Raw genomic sequence first — 19675 nt, forward strand, 5'->3', positions numbered from 1 at the left:
TCTGAAGAACGGTTTGAAATTTCATGCTTCCCTGGCTAGCCTCTCTTCATATTCTCTTTTTGCACTTCTAACCACGAGGTGACATTCTTTTTGATGCTTCCTGTGCTCTTTCCAGTTCTCCCCGGTTTTGTCCTTTTTCCATTTCCGGAATTAATGTTTCATATCTCCTATCGCTTTCTTCATTTCTTTAGTTACCCGCGCCGGGTCTTTTGTTCGGCTCTTTTTGCATCCTTTTCTAAATCTGGGGATATACAGATTTTGCGCCTCGCTCACCGTGTCCTTGAATAATGACAGGCTTGCTCTACAGTCTGCAATTTCTTTGAGCTGTTAAGTCTTTTCCTTACCATTACTCTCATCGCTTCGTAGTTTCCTTTCTTGAAGTTAAAAGTTGTCGCTGTGGTTCTCTTCCCATCGATATTTCTACTTCAACTTTGAACTTGATCTTATTGTGATTGCTGTTTCCCAACGGCCTCACTACTTCCACTTCTTTTGCAGGTCCTCTTAGCCCATTGAGGATTAGATCCAAAATGGCATTCCCTCTCGTCGGTTCTCTGATAAGCTGCTCCATGAAGCAGTCCTGTATAGCCTCCAGGAATCTGGTCTCCCTACCGCATTTTGAGTTTCCAAGACTTCAGTCTAATCCGGGATAGTTGAAGTCTCCAATAACAATCGTGTTACCGCTTTTGCATTCTCGCTTCATCTCGGCTTTCATTTCTTCATCGTTTGCTTTGGTTTGCCCAGGTGGTACAAGCGCATCTTTATCTCGGGCCCATTCCTTCTCGGTATTTTAGCCCATAGTGATTCCAATTTGTTGGTTGTCGCTGCTGTGTCCACTCTGGTCGAGTGTATGTTATCCCTTATGTTTAGGGCTATTCCTCCTCCTTTCTGACCTGACCTGTCTTCGCGATAAAGTTTGTACCCCGGCAGTGCTATGTCTCATTTGTTTTCTTCATTCCACCATGTTTCGGAGACCCCAATGATGTCTAGGTTCTCTTTTTTTTGGCCATGACTTCTAATTCTCCCATTTTTTGATTGATGATAAAGTGGTTGATACCCAATAAGCTGAGAATTGGGGTTAAACTTGGTATTTATACCATCTGAAGGTCCTAAAAGATTACAACTATGTATTATCCTGCACTGATTATGTAGGTAGGAATTTGGACATCCAGATCAGTAGGCTCATAATGCCACAAGTATTTTACGAAAGGCTCAACTGAACATAGAGTCTTCTGTAAAATACTTATAAGCATGCTGGCATGTACAATATATAAAATCACAAACAACCACACTCTCAAAATATTTGCAGCACAAACACACACACCACGTGAATGCTAAGGAGTAATTCACAAATAGTCTCCTAAGACCCTGAATAGAAACAAAATAGGGATTGGCAAGCACTGACCAACCGGCTTAATATTGTGAAAATTATCACAAGGTAGGAAAAAGCCACATATGAGGCCCCTTTGTGTGTACATATGGGTGGAGCATAGTTGGAGCGTCCACTTATGCACATAAGTTACAGATTATTGTAATTTGTATCTAAAGTGCCACTTTTAGGCATGTGCATTTACATCTGCTATTGACATGGTTAAGTGGATGCACCTAAAGTTAGGTGCGTAGATGCCAACTTAGGCTAATATTCTATATCTGAATCTTAGCATCCAGATGCCATTATAGAATTAATACTCAATGCACCACATCAAGGTGTCTAAATTGCCCCTAAATTATGTTGTTTTTCCTTACAGCTTCTCCTACTTCAGTTACTACATATGAAAGTTGCCAGACATATGATAGACCTATAGCATTCACTTCAAGATCACGAAAATTATGGATTCAATTCAAATCCAATGAAGGAAATAGTGGAAAGGGATTTCAAATACCCTATGTGACATATGATGGTAAGACTGTAGATGATTTAATCACAAATTTAGATTTAATTATATTTTGCAACATGTTTCTTATATACTGTACAGTCAAACCTCAGTTTGCAAGTAACGCAGTTTGCAAGTGTTTTGCAAGACGAGCAAAACAGTCCTGCAAACTTTGATTCGCAAACCGAGTATTGACTCGATATGCAGGCCCCCACCCCACCCCCGGGAACCAGTTTTGCCCCCCATGGCCCACCACCAAACCCTTACCTTGAGCGGACACCGGCACACAGCACCAACCCACAGAACATACACGTGCCGGTGCTGAAAGGGCCTGCCGCGCCTGCTGATGATCTATGCTGTTTTACTAAAATATATTCAGGGATATTAACTATAGGCAAGTCAGAAAAGGTCTGAAAATAGCAAATTGTGCAACTGACCTGAAGATACTACAAAATTCATGGAGAGTGATCAAAATAAAGTTTATAAAATTGCTCAGAGATATGGAACTCTATAAGGAAGGCTGTAAAACCTCCCTTGGGTGAAGAGTTCACCTTCCAGTCATTGTAGTTTTATAAAAATTTTGATCACTGACTCCACAGAATATGGCTGGCGGTTTTTGAACTAAGAAGATTTAACCAACCGTTTTTCCAGCAGAGAACCATTTCAGTCACGAGTGCATATTCACCAACTGCATTTCACCAGGAACCAGTTTGAACATTTCCATTCGGGTCCCCTGAGGCAGGGAACGAAACGGGGCCACGTTGGGACCTCCAAATCCTGCTTAAGCTAAGTGCTACATTTTTTGTACATGTTATCATCTACAGTGATTTCTAAACCTATTGAATTTTCATGTGCAAGAGTTTTTTGAAATAGATTTAAGCAATATTCTGTGGAGTAAGTGATCAAAGTTTTTATAAAACTACAATGACTGGAAGGTGAACTCTTCACCCAAGGGAGGTTTTACAGCCTTCCTTATAGAGTTCCATATCTCTGAGCAATTTTTATAAATTTTATTTTGATCACTCTCCATGAATTTTGTAGTATCTTCAGGTCAGTTGCACAATTTGCTATGATGATCTATGCTGGGCTGCTGTGGTGCCTTGAGCATCTACGCATGCTCAAGGCCTTCTGGCTCCTACTCTCTCTGAGTGACTTCGCTGGGGGTGTGATTCCATGCAGTAGCTGCTCAGCTGATCATGGCAGGGGGATTCCCTTGCTGCAATCAGCTGATGGCAAGGGATCTCTCTGGCATGATTCTCTAACTGGCACCTGTGACATGGGTGCTGGTTAGAGGGTGGTTAGGTGGAACAAGTTGTCTGTCCATTAGGGCAGATGTGATTATGTATAGGTTGCCAGTGTGCGATTCTCAGCCGATTCATAGGCAGCTGCTGAGACCGGCGTACTATACAGAATTTCCCCCTTATTGCCCACAAATAGTTAACATACTGCATTAAATATTAATGTGACAGCTCATTCACTGTTGGCACATGATAATTGTCATATAGACAGCTAACACACCTTCCCCACCCCCTTATACAAAGTCGCGTTAGGCTTTTTTTATTGCTGGCTGGAGTGATATTAGCTCCAATGCTCATAGAATTCCTATGAGCGTCAAAGCTAATATCACTGCAGCAGGTGATAAATAATCCTAACGCAGCTTCGTAAAAGGGGGGGCTAATTAGGTAGAGGTCTAACTAGGACAAAAGGATAAAATTTTCTCTCAATTCATATAATTGATTATGAAATATAAAATTTTGCTTGTCAATGTCCATCAGCAATTGTGAATAGGTTTCATTTCTTGCCTTTTTAGAAGATTATCAACAATTAATAGAAGACATTGTTCGAGATGGAAGGTTATATGCATCAGAAAATCATCAAGAAATTCTAAAAGTAAGTGCACGTTGCTTTATAGTGACAATGGTTTTAGGTAATGCAACAACCATTATTATAATTTTAAGAAACAAGAGAGCCTATTCTTATACATTAAATCATGGGTGTTAAACTTAGGCCCGTGGGCCAAATTTGACCCGCAGGGTAATTAAATTTGGTCTGTGAGAAAATACCCTGTTCTTCACTCCTTGCATTTCATTGTCCACCATCTCTCTCCCGACTTCCTGGTCTCACCTTCAAAGCAGCCTGCAGAGAATTGCCGGTTGGCTGTAGCGATCCTAGCAGGCCTCCGTCGACCTCCGCAGCACGTTCCCTCTGCTGCAGTCCCGTACATCAGATGAGGGGTAGGAACGTGGCAGAGGGAATATGCTGCGGAGGCTGACAGCAGCCTGCTAGGATCACTACAACCAACCAGCAATCCTCTGCAGGCTGCTTGAAGGTGAGACCGCGAAGCCGGAGGACACTAGAAAAAAGGGGGGAAACATGCAGGCCTATGGGGGAGCCCTGGTGTAGAAGTACAACAAAGGAGGGAGGGAAGGAGGGGTCCAAAGAGACATGCATATACCAGACTGAGGGTGGGGGAGGGGAATAAATAATTAATCTAAAAACAGAGGAGAGGGACAGAGATGGCGGACAATGGAATGGAGGGAAGGAAGGAAGAGAAAGGGAGAGAAATTGGACACAAAGGATGGTGTGGAGGGGTGATAAAGATACTGGATAGGAGGGTAGTTGGGAAGAGAAAGGGAGAGATGGTAGACCCTGGGCTGGTAGGGAAGGAAGCAGAAATGCTGGATGAAAGGGTAGTTGAGAAAAGGAGAGATGGTGGATCTTGGAATGGTGGGGTCCATCGCTGCAGCTGTGGGGATGGAGATGAAAAAAAAGGAAAGATGCCAGACCTCCGGGGGAGGGAAGGGAAATGGAAAGGGAGGACAGAGATGTAAGATGGATGGTTAACATGGAGAAAGAAGGAAACGACAAATGGGACAGGAGACCTTGGCAAGCGAGTTATCAGAAGACACCCAGAGCCTGGGACCAACATGATTTGAATAATGACCAGACAACAAAAGGTAGAAAAAATAATTTTATTTTCTGTTTTGTGATTACAATATGTCAGATTTGAAATGTGTATCCTACCAGAGCTGGTGTTAGACAGCAAGCGTGAACTAGGACCTAAAAGAGAGAGGAAAAATCTTTTTTATTTATTTGTTTACATTACAGAGCTGGTGTGGGGTTGGAGAGGTTGTAACCCTATACTTCTACTTAGACTAAGGGGACCTTTTATTAAGGTGTACATTTGGCATGTGCTAATCCTTAGCGCGTGCTAAATCAGTTAGCGTACCTTAATAAAAGGACCCCTAAATATCTTAATGAAAAAAATTGGCCCGCAACTTGAGTTTGACATCCCTGCATTAAATGGAAACAAATACGATGCATTGTAACAAAAAAGACCCCAACAGTTTCAAAATATCTAACTATATATATAGATTCAGAATCTCGGAGAGAGCGAGACCAGAAGGCCTTGAGCATGCGCAAATGCTCAAGGCCCAGTCCAGCCCAGCACAGGCAAGAGGGAGGATCCTCCGATACACTGCCCAGCCCAACCCAGAAGAGGGAGGATCTTCGGGCACCGGCACCGACATGTCCTTTGCGTTGGTGCTGGTGCCGGTGCCCAATCGGAGTAAGGGATGTCGTTTCGGTGCTCGGGGGGATGTAGGATCGCAGGGGAGGAGTGTGACGCAAGCGGGGGTGAGGATGCCGGTTCACAGGGGGGATGCCGGATCGGGGGGGGGGGAGAATGGAGCAGCGCCGGTAGCCTCAGGGGGAAGGGGGAGGAGGAGGTGGAACAAATCAAAGCGAGTTTCCTTTACTTCCTATGGGGAAACTCGCTTTGATATACGAGCAATTTGGTTTATGAGTATACTTCTGGAACGAATTATGCTCGTAAACCAAGGTTCCACTGTATTTGTAAACTGAAATCAAACAAACATGAGTTATCATACTGTTACCAACAGCACTAATGCACAAGATATAATTACATATCAGAAAGCCAAAATCTTTATTTTATTAGGTTTAATTTTGTTATGTTGTGTCGCTTTTTGTGTTTTAACTAGCTTTGGTATGTATATTTAAATAATGTATTTCTATATTGTTGGTTAAACTAAAACAGCACATATCTGAGAACATAGGAGCCAACTTTTCAAAATGATTGGGGATGCCCGAGCTCTGCCCCAGCCCCTCTCACCTAACTCTCTCTCTTCCTGGTCTGGCATTTCTCTCTCCTTCCCTCTCCCTCCAGTAGTCCATTTCTCTCCTTCCCTTTCTCCTTTTCTTGTGGTATCTTGTGCTCTTCTTTCCTTCCCTCCTGCTCCTCTCTACCATGGTCTAGCATCTGTTTTATTTTTCCTCAATACCCCCGTGGTCCAGCATTTCTCTATTGACTACTCCCCTTTCAGTCCCCCAGTGACCCAACTGCGTTCTTCCTCTCCACAGGATCTAATAAGGCAGCTATTTTTGCATTTTTTAGGCCACTGGCAGCGTGAGTGAAGTAAACACACAGTCTCTGGTGACCCAAAAGTTTTCCCTCTGCTACTGCTTCACATCTAAGCAGGGACAGGAAGCAGTAGAAGAGGGAAAGCTTCCAGGCCATGGAAGGCAACTTGTTTACTTCAGTCATGCTGCTGGCAGCCCAAAGAGTGAAAGAGTGGCTGTAACAATGGATACCACCATCCCCAGATCCACCATCTCTCCTTTTCTCAATTACCCTTACCATCCCTCCTTCTCTACCACCCCATTGTCCACCATCTCTCCCTTTCTCTTCCCAGCTACCCTCCTAACCAGTATCTTTATAGCCCCTCCCTCCACACCACCTCTTGGGTCCAACTTCTCTCCCTTTCTTTTCCCTTCCTCCATCTCATTATCTACCATTTCTCTCCCTTTCCTCTGTTTCCAGGCCCATTATTTGTTCCACTTCCCCCCCCCACTCTCGGTCCAGCATTGCCCCCCTCTATTTGAAACCCCTCCTCCCGTGTTCTTCAAGAAGGGCCTTTAGAGCAAACAGGGCAGTTGCCCTTAGTCCTGCAGTTTTTTGGGGTCTTCCAAAGGCCAGCATGCTTCCCCCTTGTTTTCACTCTCATCCAGCATCACCCTGGCTTTCCTGGAATGGGGATGGACTAGAGGCAAAATGGGGTGTTGCTGTAGACAGAACAGGATGGGACCACATGTTCTTTTTTTCACACAAATCTGGTAACTCTGTGTACATGGGGGTTGGGTCCAGGGGGAACAGCATTGCAGCCTGGGAACATAGGGCTGCAGATTTCTGTAGCCCGATGCTCCAGGATGTTAAAATAACCACAGCAAAGAGCTGGGGTTATTTTGCTGTGGATTGTGGGCACCAACACAACTTGCAGTATATCACCACAAGTTACATTAGAGCAGGAGTGTCCAATGTCGGTCCTCGAGGGCCGCAGTCCAGTCGGGTTTTCAGGATTTCCCCAATGAATATGCATGAGATCTATTTGCATGCACTGCTTTCAATGTATATTCATTGGGGAAATCCTGAAAACCCGACTGGATTGCGGCCCTCGAGGACCGACATTGGACACCCCTGCATTAGAGGATTTGCATAGTAGTGAGATGCAAACATGAATGTCTGATGCAAAAAACATACGAGTCCTGACAATAGGTATTCTAATGCAATAGGTGTGTCATTCTGTCTGCATCTTATTATTGAGCCGATTAATTAATTAAACCTTATTAAGCTAGGGAGAACGAGAGGGCACTCTCTAAAGTTGAAAGGGGATAGATTCCGTACAAACGTAAGGAAGTTCTTCTTCACTCAGAGAGTGGTGGAAAACTGGAACGCTCTCCCGGAGGCTGTCATAGGGAAAAACACCCTCCAGGAATTCAAGACTAAGTTAGACAAGTTCCTACTGAACAAGGATGTACACTGGTAGGGCTAGCCTCAGGGTAGTGGTCTTTGATCAAAAGGGCCGCCATGTGAGCGGACTGCATTATCTTTGGGACATTGCTGAAACAAGGCTGCCCTGTGAACTTCTAAAAGCTAAGTTACTCACCATTTCATATTCTGCTCTTTTTACTGGTTTTCAGCATTATATCTGCTTAATTTCTCTTCTCCTCCCTGTTTCTTACTAAAAAAAAATATAAAAAAGCACAAAAAAAGGGAGGTGGGACTGGAACCAATGAAGGAAACTCAAGAGAACAAGAGCACCCTAAGTACAAATAAAAAAGCCAAAAACAGAAAACTATTACTGTTGGGGGATTCCATCATCAGAGGCATTAACCTTGGAACACAGGGCGAGGAGTCCAAAATAGTGAAATGTCTTCCAGGATCCTCAGCTACCAGGAGTTCCAGGCAAATACTGACTATAATTAAGGAAGAAACTAAGGATTTTAACACTGATGTTGTTATCCATCTGGGAACAAATGACCTGGCCAACAACTCCACACTTGCAGCACAGAAAGCTTTTCGGGAGCTTGGTGAGGGCGTGAAACCTTTTGTAAAGACTTTAGCTTTTTCTGAAATACTGCCTGCATATGGAAAAGGAGAGCAAAGAATGAAAAACGCAGAGGACTTTAATAGATGGCTCAGAGCCTGGTGTCATCAAGAAGGCTTCAGGTACATAGGAGGATGGGGAAATACATGGAAGGACAAGAAGCTATATTGCACTGATGGGCTACATATTACTACAGCAGGAAAAAGAAACCTTGCAGAGAAATGTAGACAATATTTTTCCAGGCATTTAAACTAGAAGGTGGGGGTGGTGTATGTACGAAGGACAATTATAGAGACCACCCCCGGCAAAAGAAAAGATGTTAATTACGTTATATACACTATAAGTGTTCCATCAATCTTGTCATAGTAGTAAAGGCTGCAACATAAGCAATATCAGCAACTCATTTCTTAGTATTGCAACGGAAAGTGAAACGACACAAAAATCCATACGAAAAAGGAGATTATTGCTGAAAAATAGCTGGAAAGCGATGACCACAAATGCTCGCAGTCTAAGCAACAAAGTTCATGATCTGCAAGCCCTGATATTAGAGGCAGATCTAGATATTGTTGCTATCACAGAGACATGGTTCAGTGAATCACATGGATGGGATGCAAACATACCGGGATATAATCTTTTTAGGAAGGACAGAGATGGTCATAAAGGTGGAGGAGTAGCTCTCTATGTAAAGATCAATATCCAAGCGACCGAAATGCAAGGGACCTGGGGAGAGGAAGAAGCGATATGGATTGCTCTGAAAAGAGAAGATGGAACTTCTATCTACGTGGGTATAGTCTACAGACCTCCGACTCAATCGCAGCAAATTGATAAGGATCTGATTGTGGATATCCAAAAGTTTGGAAGGAAAGAGGAGGTTCTGCTGTTGGGAGATTTCAACCTGCCGGATGCGGACTGGAATGTTCCGTCTGCGGAATCGGAAAGAAGTAGGGAGATTGTGGATGCCTTTCAAGAGGCTCTGCTCAGACAAATGGTGACGGAACCCACAAGGGAAAAAGCGATATTGGATCTGGTCCTCACAAATGGAGAGAGTATCTCTAATGTTCGAGTGGGTGCTCACCTGGGTAGTAGCGATCATCAAACGGTTTGGTTTGATATAACGGCTAAAGTGGAGAGCGGCCGCACGATACTTAAAGTCCTAGATTTCAAATGTACGGACTTTAATGCAATGGGAAAGTACCTGAAGAAAGAGCTGTTAGGATGGGAGGAAATAAGAGAAGTGGAAAGACAGTGGTCTAAGCTGAAAGGAGTGATAAAAATGGCTACGGACCTTTATGTGAAGAAAATCAATAAAAACAAATGAAAAAGGAAGCCGATATGGTTCTCCAACCTAGTGGCTGAGAAAATAAAGGCGAAAGAGTTGGCGTTCATGAAATATAAAAAAACCCAAGAAGAGGAGAGCAGAAAAGACTACAGGGTGAAACTGAAAGAAGCCAAGAGAGGCGAAGGCACAGGCGGAAGAACAAATGGCTAAAAATGTAAAAAAGGGAGATAAAAATTTTTTCAGATATATTAGTGAAAGGAGGAAGATAAAAAATGGAATTGCTAGGCTAAAAGATGCTGGGAACAAATATGTGGAGAGTGATGAGGAGAAAGCAAATGTGCTAAACAAATACTTCTGTTCTGTGTTCACAGAAGAAAATCCTGGAGAAGGACCGAGATTGTCCGGCAAAGTTACACGAGAAAATGGAGTAGATTCTGCGCCGTTCACGGAGGAGGGTGTTTATGAGCAACTTGAAAAACTGAAGGTGGACAAAGCGATGGGACCAGACGGGATCCATCCCAGGATACTAAGGGAACTCAGAGAGGTTCTGGCGAGTCCTATTAAAGACTTGTTCAACAAATCTCTGGAGACGGGAGTGATTCCTGGGGATTGGAGGAGAGCGGATGTGGTCCCTATTCATAAAAGTGGTCACAGGGATGAAGCAGGAAACTACAGGCCGGTGAGCCTCACTTCAGTTGTTGGAAAAATAATGGAAGTGTTGCTGAAAGAAAGGATAGTGTATTTCCTTGAATCTAATGGGTTACAGGATCCGAGGCAACATGGCTTTACAAAAGGTAAATCGTGCCAAACGAACCTGATTGAATTTTTTGATTGGGTGACCAGAGAGCTGGATCGAGGACATATGCTAGATGTAATTTATTTGGATTTCAGCAAAGCCTTTGATACAGTTCCTCATAGGAGGCTGTTGAACAAACTTGAAGGGCTGAAGTTAGGACCCAAAGTGGTGAACTGGGTCAGAAACTGGCTGTCGGACAGACGCCAGAGGGTGGTGGTTAATGGAAGTCGCTCGAAGGAAGGAAAGGTGACTAGTGGAGTCCCTCAGGGTTCGGTGCTGGGGCCAATCCTGTTCAATATGTATGTAAGTGACATTGCTGAAGGGTTAGAAGGAAAAGTGTGCCTTTTTGCAGATGATACCAAGATTTGTAACAGAGTAGACACCGAAGAGGGAGTGGAAAATATGAAAAAGGATCTGCAAAAGTTAGAGGAATGGTCTAATGCCTGGCAACTAAAATTCAATGCAAAGAAATGCAGAGTAATGCATTTGGGGATTAATAATAGGAAGGAACCGTATATGCTGGGAGGAGAGAAGCTGATATGCACGGACGGGGAGAGGGACCTTGGGGTGATAGTGTCCGAAGATCTAAAGGCGAAAAAACAGTGTGACAAGGCAGTGGCTGCTGCCAGAAGGATTCTGGGCTGTATAAAGAGAGGCGTAGTCAGTAGAAGAAAGAAGGTGTTGATGCCCCTGTACAGGTCATTGGTGAGGCCCCACTTGGAGTATTGTGTTCAGTTTTGGAGACCGTATCTGGCGAAAGACGTAAGAAGACTTGAGGCGGTCCAGAGGAGGGCGACGAAAATGATAGGAGGCTTGCACCAGAAGGCATATGAGGAGAGACTGGAAGCCCTGAATATGTATACCCTAGAGGAAAGGAGAGACAGGGGAGATATGATTCAGACGTTCAAATACTTAAAGGGTATTAACGTAGAACAAAATCTTTTCCAGAGAAAGGAAAATGGTAAAACCAGAGGACATAATTTGAGGTTGAGGGGTGGTAGATTCAGGGGCAATGTTAGGAAATTCTACTTTACGGAGAGGGTGGTGGATGCCTGGAATGCGCTCCCGAGAGAGGTGGTGGAGAGTAAAACTGTGACTGAGTTCAAAGAAGCGTGGGATGAACACAGAAGATTTAGAATCAGAAAATAATATTAAAGATTGAACTAGGCCAGTTACTGGGCAGACTTGTACGGTCTGTGTCTGTGTATGGCCGTTTGGAGGAGGATGGGCAGGGGAGGGCTTCAATGGCTGGGAGGGTGTAGATGGGCTGGAGTAAGTCTTAACAGAGATTTCGGCAGTTGGAACCCAAGCACAGTACCGGGTAAAGCTTTGGATTCTCGCCCAGAAATAGCTAAGAAGAAAAAAATGAATAAATAAATAAATTTTAAATTGAATCAGGTTGGGCAGACTGGATGGACCATTCGGGTCTTTATCTGCCGTCATCTACTATGTTACTATGTTACTATGCTGGGCATGATGGACCACTGGTCTGAACCTGCAGCGGCAACTGTTATGTTCTTATATACTGTAAACATTTCTTCATCTACCTGTTTGTTCTTTCTTATCAGACAATAGTATAGCCCAGAGGTAGGCAATTCCAGTCCTCGAGAGCCAGAGCCAGGTCAGGTTTTCAGGATCTCCACAATAAATATGCATGAGATATATTTGCATCTCAAGGAGGCAGTGCATACAAATCCATCTCATACATATTCATGGTGGAGATCCTGAAAATCTGACCTGGCTCCGGCTCTCGAGGACTGGAATTGCCTACCCCTGGTATAGCCCTATCAGTAAACTCCTTCCCTTCACACATGGAATTTCTATCCATAAGGATTTCACGCTGCTATCTGTTTCATGTAGAATATTTATTTTGTTTGACTCAATTCCCTCTTTAACATAAAGCATAACCCCCTCCAATTTATCCATTGTATCATTGTGATATAATTTGAACCCTTAGAAGTCAGTTTCCAGAGGAGAGCTACTAAAATGGACAGTAGTCATTGTAATAAAGCATATTGAGACAAATTTCAAGATCTCAATATGGACACCTTGGAGGAAAGGTGGGAAAGGAGAGATATGGTAGAGATTTTTAAATACCTACTTGACATAAATGCACATGAAAGGAAACTCTGGAATGAGGGGGCTTAGGATGAAGGTGAAAGGGGAGTGACTCTGAAATAACGGACATGGTAGTGAATGTAAGGAACGGCCTCCCACTGGAGGTGGTGGGAACGTAAACTGTATTTGAATTCAAGAAAGTTTGGGACAAAGACATTGGATCTCTAAGGGAGAGGAAAGGATAGTAAATGCAGTGGCGTAGCAAGGCTGAGAGGCATCTGGAGCAGGGGCGGTGGCACAACTCTCCCGCCCTAATCTCCACCCCCTCCCTGTTCCTTCCCCAGACTCCCTTGCTGCGTGCGCCCCTTTCCTTTCCCCTATACCTCTAGTTCAAACTCACGGCCTGGGGCCACATGCGGCCCGCCAGGTACTATTTTGAGGCCCTTGGTAAACATACCATAATCACAAAGTAAAATAAAAGTTTCTTGATCATATGTCGCTTTAACTATAAATTACAATATTATTATTAAGACTTAGCCAAAAAGAAAGATTTATACACTATAAAGAGTTTTACCTTATGCAAAATTGTCATTTCTTTAATAAGACATTAACTCCTTTTTCTGAGGCCCTCCAAGTACCTACAAATCCAAAATGTGGCCCTGCAAAGGGTTTGAGTTTGAGATCACTGCTCTAGTTAAAGTTGTTGTTCGCGGTAGTCAACCAAATACTCCTCGCAACCCCACTGGCTCTTCCTCTGACGTCACTTCCTATGTGAGGCAACCGGAAGTGATGTCAGTGGGAGAGCCGACAGGGTGGCGAGGAGCACGTTGTTGACATCCACAAGCAATAACTTCAACTAGAGGTACGGGGGAAGGAAAGGGGGTGCACGCGTGGTGAGGGGAGGAGTGGGAAGAGGCGGGGCAGAGAAGAAGAGGGGTGCTGGTGCACCCACCAACATGGTGCCCAGGGTAGACCGCCCCCCTCATGCCTCCCCCCATTACTATGCCACTGAGTAGATGGCATAGATAGGCAGCAGAAGCATATCCAGGTTTGACATTAGGAGGAGCAGGTGTAAAAAAATAGGTGCCAGCATGAGTAGGGTTTTAAAACCGCATAGGTAGTTGCTACTCTCAAACTATCCCTAGGCTAGACCCATCTGGTAGTTTATATCATGAACATGTATTTACTCTTGAGGAAGTAGAAAGCCATAATGAGTCTGAAGAATAGTAAGGCAGGAGAACATTTACTTATAAAGGACTAGATTCACTAAACTGCCAATTGTGCCCGATCCATGGCCGATCCGGGGCAGGCCGACTGATCCACAATGGTTCAATACAGTGGTACCTCGGTTTACGAGTGCACCGGTTTGCGAGTGTTTTGCAAGACGAGCAAAACATTTACAAACTTGGTGCCTCGTAAACCGAGCGCACCTCAATTTGCGAGCACCCCCCCCCCGTGAACCGGCACCCTTCCCCCCGCGATTTGGCACCCCCCCCCCCCGGCTGCCATCGGGCACCCCCCTGCCATGACCTGAGGTCCCCCCCAACCCACCCGAACCCTCTTCTTACTTTGATGTAGCTTCCGCACCGGCACCAGCATGTCCTGTGCTGGTGCCCGAAGATCTGCCTCCTGTGCTGTTCTTTGAGCATGTGTGCATGCTCAAGGCCTGAGAGTTCACGTTGAACGTGAACTCTCACGTCAAAAGTGAACTCTCAGGCCTTGAGCATGCGCACATGCTCAAGGCCCAGCACAGGAGGCAGATCTTCGGGCACCGGCACCAACGCACAGGACATGCTGGTGCCGGTGCGGAGGCTACATCAAAGTAAGAAGAGGGTTTGGGTGGGTTGGGGGGACCTCAGGTCACGGCGGGAGGGTGCCGGATCGCCGGGGGAAGGGTGCTGGTTCGCATGGGGAGCAATGCCGGTTCTCGTGGGGGGGGGAGCAGCGCTGCTGGCCTCGGGGGGGGGGGGGGTGTGGAGGTTGGGAACCTATCAAAGCGAGTTTCCATTATTTCCTATGGGGAAACTTGCTTTGATAAACGAGCATTTTGGATTACGAGCATGCTCCTGGAACGGATTATGCTCGTAATCCAAGGTACCACTGTATTTAAATGGGAGCGATCAGAGGAACACCCCCTCCGACCACACGGATTGCTAGTGAGAGATCCTGAAGCATGCAGACCATCTTCTTTGCCTGTAGATGGTCTGCGCATGCTTACAAAAGCAGTGATTTTTTTTTTTCTTTTAACTTCACTTTCGAGGCTGTGGTTTTAACCCGCTTTAACCCATGGGTTAAAACCACGGGCTTGCACTGCGGGGAAGGGCAGGAGAGTCGGGGCAGAGAAGCAGGGCAGAGAGCAGGGCGGCAGAAGGCAGGGCAGTTGGAAAGGACCTGAAAGACTGGTCCTCAGCAGTCACTTATTTTTGATCGGTCAGCCCAGTCGGTGTCCCTCATTTTTTTTAGTGAATTGCTGCCTGCCTACATTTGAATGCCGTTCCCTCTCATTTGCATGCACAAGTCGGAGGATGATCGGAACAGAGGTTAGTGAATCGTGTTGGAGGAAAATCAGGTCGCAAAGGGGTCGCTAAGTGGTCGGGACTTGATCGGTGGGCTTAGTGAATCTAGCCCATAGTTATGTAAGCAGTTAAAGGATTAGGTAGTATCTTTATTTGATGCAGTCTTAATTACTTTCCTATCTGTTAGATTACAAGCAATATTACATTACATTACATTACATTAGAGATTTCGATTCCGCCATTACCTTGCGGTTCAAGGCAGATTCCCTGGATAAGTCCTGGGGGGAGGGGAGAGATTGGCGGGGGGGGGGGAGGATCTGTATAGGAAAGGGACCTCTTTAGGGGGAAGCTTGTTGAGAAAGTGTTGAAATTCCAGGGGGTGCTGATCTGAGGGAATTATTGCTTTCAGGGAGTTGGGAAGAGCTTTTTTTTTTTTTTTTCAGGGTCAAAGCCATGCTACCTACCTTCCTATCTAATCTTTATTCTACCTCTTGAGGTACTTTTAAGGGCTGCAGCACTATTGTTTATTTTGACAACTAGTGTGTGGTAATGTTTATATTTATGTTTATATATTCCTATGCTTTAGACACTGCCCATCACAATAGTTATCAGAGCGGTTGACATCAAAAAAAGAAACAGCACCCATGATCCATCCAAATCCCTCCCCTGCCTTTGCTAGTGTGAGATTTTTACTAGGTGGCTAAGGGATGGTAGTTCTTAATGTGTGCCCATGCTGATGGCTACCACACATTAATATACCTATGACCTATTAACCTATGACCTACCACCTATTAACATGCCTATGAATTGAAATGCGTAGTTTTCAGGCATTGCAAAATTTTAATACCAGTCAAAAACAAAACAAAAAATGCAAAAACTTGGAGGAAAAGCAACATTTTCCAAAATCGAACTAAAATTTTTTCGTATGTTTACCTCTCTAACCCTCCTCTTTTACTAACGTGTAGCGAGGGTTTTAGCACCGGCAGTGTCAGTAACTGCTCCGACGATCAAAGGAATTCTATGAGTGGCAGAGCAGTTACCGCTGCTGCAGGCGTTAAAATCCACGCTACGCTTTAGTAAAAGAGGGGTTAAGTGGGACAAGAGTCTCAATATTGGCAATGGGAATATGTGTTGGTACTCTCAAAGGGATCAAAATCTAAGCCAGATAATTTTAGAAAGATTGGGATGGGTATGTAGGGGAAACTTTTGAGGGAAAATCTTTCATTTTAATTTAGGTTTCTTTCTTTTCATTTGTGTCATTTTTGTTACTCGATTGTTGCAGTTGTCCAGGTCTTGTCAGTTCTACCTACCCAGATGTGGCAGCACCTGGACAACTGCAATAATCATGATTCCAGTTGCAGAAGCCTAAGGGAATATTTTTGTTATTTGTAAACATAGAAACATAGAAAGAAAGATGACGGCAGAAAAGGGCTACAGCCCATCAAGTCTGCCCACTTTACTGACCCACCCCCTTAAGTCTATACCCTAGTGACCCTATTCCCTATCTGTATCCTCGTAGGGATCCCACGTAGGGATCCCATTTATTCTTAAAGTCTGGGACACTGCTGGCCTCGATCACCTGCACTGGAAGCTTGTTCCAATGATCTATCACTCTTTCCGTGAAGAAGTACTTCCTGGCGTCACCATGAAATTTCCCTCCCCTGAGTTTGAGCGGATGCCCTCTTGTGGCTGAGGGTCCTTTGAGAAAGAAAATATCATCTTCCACCTCGACACGTCCCGTGATGTACTTAAATGTCTCAATCATGTCTCCCCTCTCCCTACGTTCTTCGAGAGTGTAGAGCTGCAATTTGTTCAGTCTTTCTTCATATGAGAGACCCCTGAGCCCCGAGACCATCCTGGTGGCCATCCGCTGAACCGATTCAATTCTGAGCACATCTTTACGGTAATGTGGCCTCCAGAATTGCACACAGTATTCCAGATGAGGTCTCACCATGGCTCTGTACAGCGGCATTATGACTTCAGGCTTCCGGCTGACGAAACTTCTCTTGATACAACCCATTATCTGCCTTGCCTTTGATGAAGCCTTCTCCACTTGAGTTGCAGTTTTCATGTCTGCACTGATGATTACTCCTAAATCTCGTTCTGCTGTAGTCCTAGTTAAAGTTTCTCCATTCAAGGTGTAAGCTCTGCATGGATTGTCTCTTCCGAGGTGCATGACCTTACATTTCTTGGCGTTGAAGCCTAGCTGCCAGGTTGAGGACCAACTTTCTAATGTAAGCAGGTCCTGCGCCATAGTATCCTGTAGATTGCATTCACTTACATACATACTTATATTACATAGTTTAGTGTCATCAGCGAATAATGTTATCTTACCTTGAAGCCCTTGAGTCAGATCACCTATGAATATATTGAAAAGGATTTGTATGCATGTGCTAAATTAATGCATGCTAAACAAAATAGTACATGCCAGTATGAAACAGATTGAAACAAAGATGGAAGGGGTACGTTCAGCCCCAGAAATTATCCCCCCTTTTAAAAAACATAGCATGTGATTAGACATCATTTTTCACTGATAGGGGGGAGGGGGGATGGTATGAAATTTTATTTAAAGGTTAATCAATGAATAAGAATACATTATTTATGATATTTTTGACTAAAAAATTGAAGGAAAGGTGGGTGGGAAGGGAATAAATTTATGTATTTACGATGATAATAGAAAGAAATTCAAGTGATGTGTAAAAGCTTTAAAAGATGTAATGTTGCGCACTTGTAAGATGGAAAAATTACATTACATTAGGGATTTCTATTCCGCCATTACCTTACGGTTCAAGGCGGATGAATAAAGAATTTAAAAAAAACAAAAACCATAGCATGGTTTTTAGCGCCAGCCATGGTGGAAATAGCTCCGAAGCTCATAGAATTCCTATGAGTGTTGGGGCTGCTACCGCCACGGATGGCACTAAAAACCGCACTACGGTTTTCTAAAAGGGGGAATAATTTGGTTCAAAATGGTGCTGCTGCTAGTGGTCAAGCTGCCATATAAGGAGTGATTAAGAAAAATAAATGTTAAACTATTATCTCTGTTTTTCCTAACAGGACAAGAAATTAATTAAAGCTCTCTTTGATGTATTGGCACACCCACAAAACTATTTCAAGTATAAAGCACAAGAATCAAAGGAGATGTTCCCGAGATCATTTATAAAGCTACTGCGATCAAAAGTTTCCAGATTTCTACGACCTTATAAATAACTGCTTAGCACTATTCAATTTTGGAGGGTTTTTTTTTGTGGTCCTTTGATTTGGAATTGTTATTTTTATATTTTACTTTGCATTTTTGACAAATATTTTATTTCCATCCACAGTAGAAACGATTGTTAATTTAAGACTTTTGTAGTCTTCATTTTTACTTGCTTATTGGAGAATCCTTAGAAGCCAATATTTTGAACGAGATTCTCCTTCCAAAGGAAAAAAAAACCCCAGGCCGAACACCGGATGTAGCGTTAAGCATCTTAAAGCGCCTCCAGAGCAATGATTCTAGTATGTGCCGGAAGCATAGGCCTATAAAACCCTGGCCTACATGTCCGGTGCCTACCTTTAACAAAGCCATGATTCTAGAAATGGTGCCGTTGCATGATTGACACGCGATTGGCTACCAGTTTTTAGGCGGCCACTAACAATAACACTTTTTATAGAATCCAGCTCTTACCCTCCTCTTTTACTAAGGTGCGCTAACCGATTCGTAAGCGCTAATTGAATTGGCGTGCGCTAAATGCTAATGCGTCCATAGATTAACATGCACGTGTTAGCGTTTAGCGTGCACTAAATTGATTAGCGCGAACTAATCGGTTAGTGCACTTTAGTAAAAGAGGGCCTTAGTGTTTTCTGAAAACTGTTACGTACAACAAATTTTTTTCTTATCAAGAAGAAATCTGTTAAATCTGATAAAAGATACTACCTGTAAATGAGTATTTTAGGAAACCAGTGTGTAGAAAGTTTATTATTTGGAATTTAATTGCACTTAAACTTTTTATTTGAAACCTGTAGGGAAGAAAATTCTAGATTGTGGATTTATATGATCAGAAATAGGTATCTACTTGCCTGTCAAAAGATATCTTCTAACGATTGTGCCCACATTGTACTAGGCAATAAGAAATTTTCAACAGCAACAAAACATTTAAAGGAAAAAAAGTTTTATTATAACCTTTTATGATAGTACAATCCAAGCCACATCTGTATATGTTCTCAGTATTCCTTTTGAATGGGAATATCTGTAATTATAATCACTATAGCAAAGCTGTAGAAAGAAAGCATATAACATGGTAAGATATGGAGAAAGCTAACTAGTTGGAAATTTCATATTACCATATATGTCCTCTTTGGACTTAGTAGGGTGTATTCTTTTATTATGGGAGTTTCTAAGCACAGTCATATATGAATACCATGTCCTGCCTATCCTATACTGTTTTTCCTCAGAGGACTGCCATTATACATTACTTTGTACAGTATCCAATCTCAAGCAATTTTCCTATTATAAAATTCAACATTAAGAAAGTATTCAAAGACTAGTATTTTTTTCTTTCCACATGTAGTACATTTGTGGTACGTAGATGATTTTTTTTTATTTTTAGATACTTACTAATATCTTTTGCCACTGTATATATTGCTATTGCGTAGTCTCTGCTTCCATACACAATATTTAATCAAATCTTTTTCCATCCTCCAAATGATTTTCTCTATGATTTTAACTTTCATTTCTCCCAAATTGAAATTCACTTTTGCATTATGACATG

At 43.4% G+C, this 19675-nt stretch overlaps 1 protein-coding gene across 6 annotated transcripts in view; it reads left to right on the forward strand.

Moving 5' to 3' along the window:
- The window catches only part of SCUBE1 (signal peptide, CUB domain and EGF like domain containing 1), a 545901-nt gene extending 526462 nt beyond the window's left edge, over positions 1-19439 (forward strand). For all 6 annotated transcript variants that reach the window (XM_033951623.1, XM_033951624.1, XM_033951620.1 and 3 more), the window contains 3 exons: positions 1746-1898; positions 3682-3761; positions 17982-19439. In XM_033951623.1, coding sequence (XP_033807514.1) covers positions 1746-1898; positions 3682-3761; positions 17982-18134 — 386 coding nt within the window. In that variant the 3' untranslated portion in view covers positions 18135-19439. The remainder of the gene's footprint in view (positions 1-1745; positions 1899-3681; positions 3762-17981) is intronic.
- The last annotated feature ends 236 nt before the right edge of the window (positions 19440-19675 follow it).

The sequence above is a fragment of the Geotrypetes seraphini genome, chromosome 7 (assembly GCF_902459505.1).
Source record: "Geotrypetes seraphini chromosome 7, aGeoSer1.1, whole genome shotgun sequence".
Taxonomy (NCBI): Eukaryota; Metazoa; Chordata; class Amphibia; order Gymnophiona; family Dermophiidae; genus Geotrypetes; species Geotrypetes seraphini.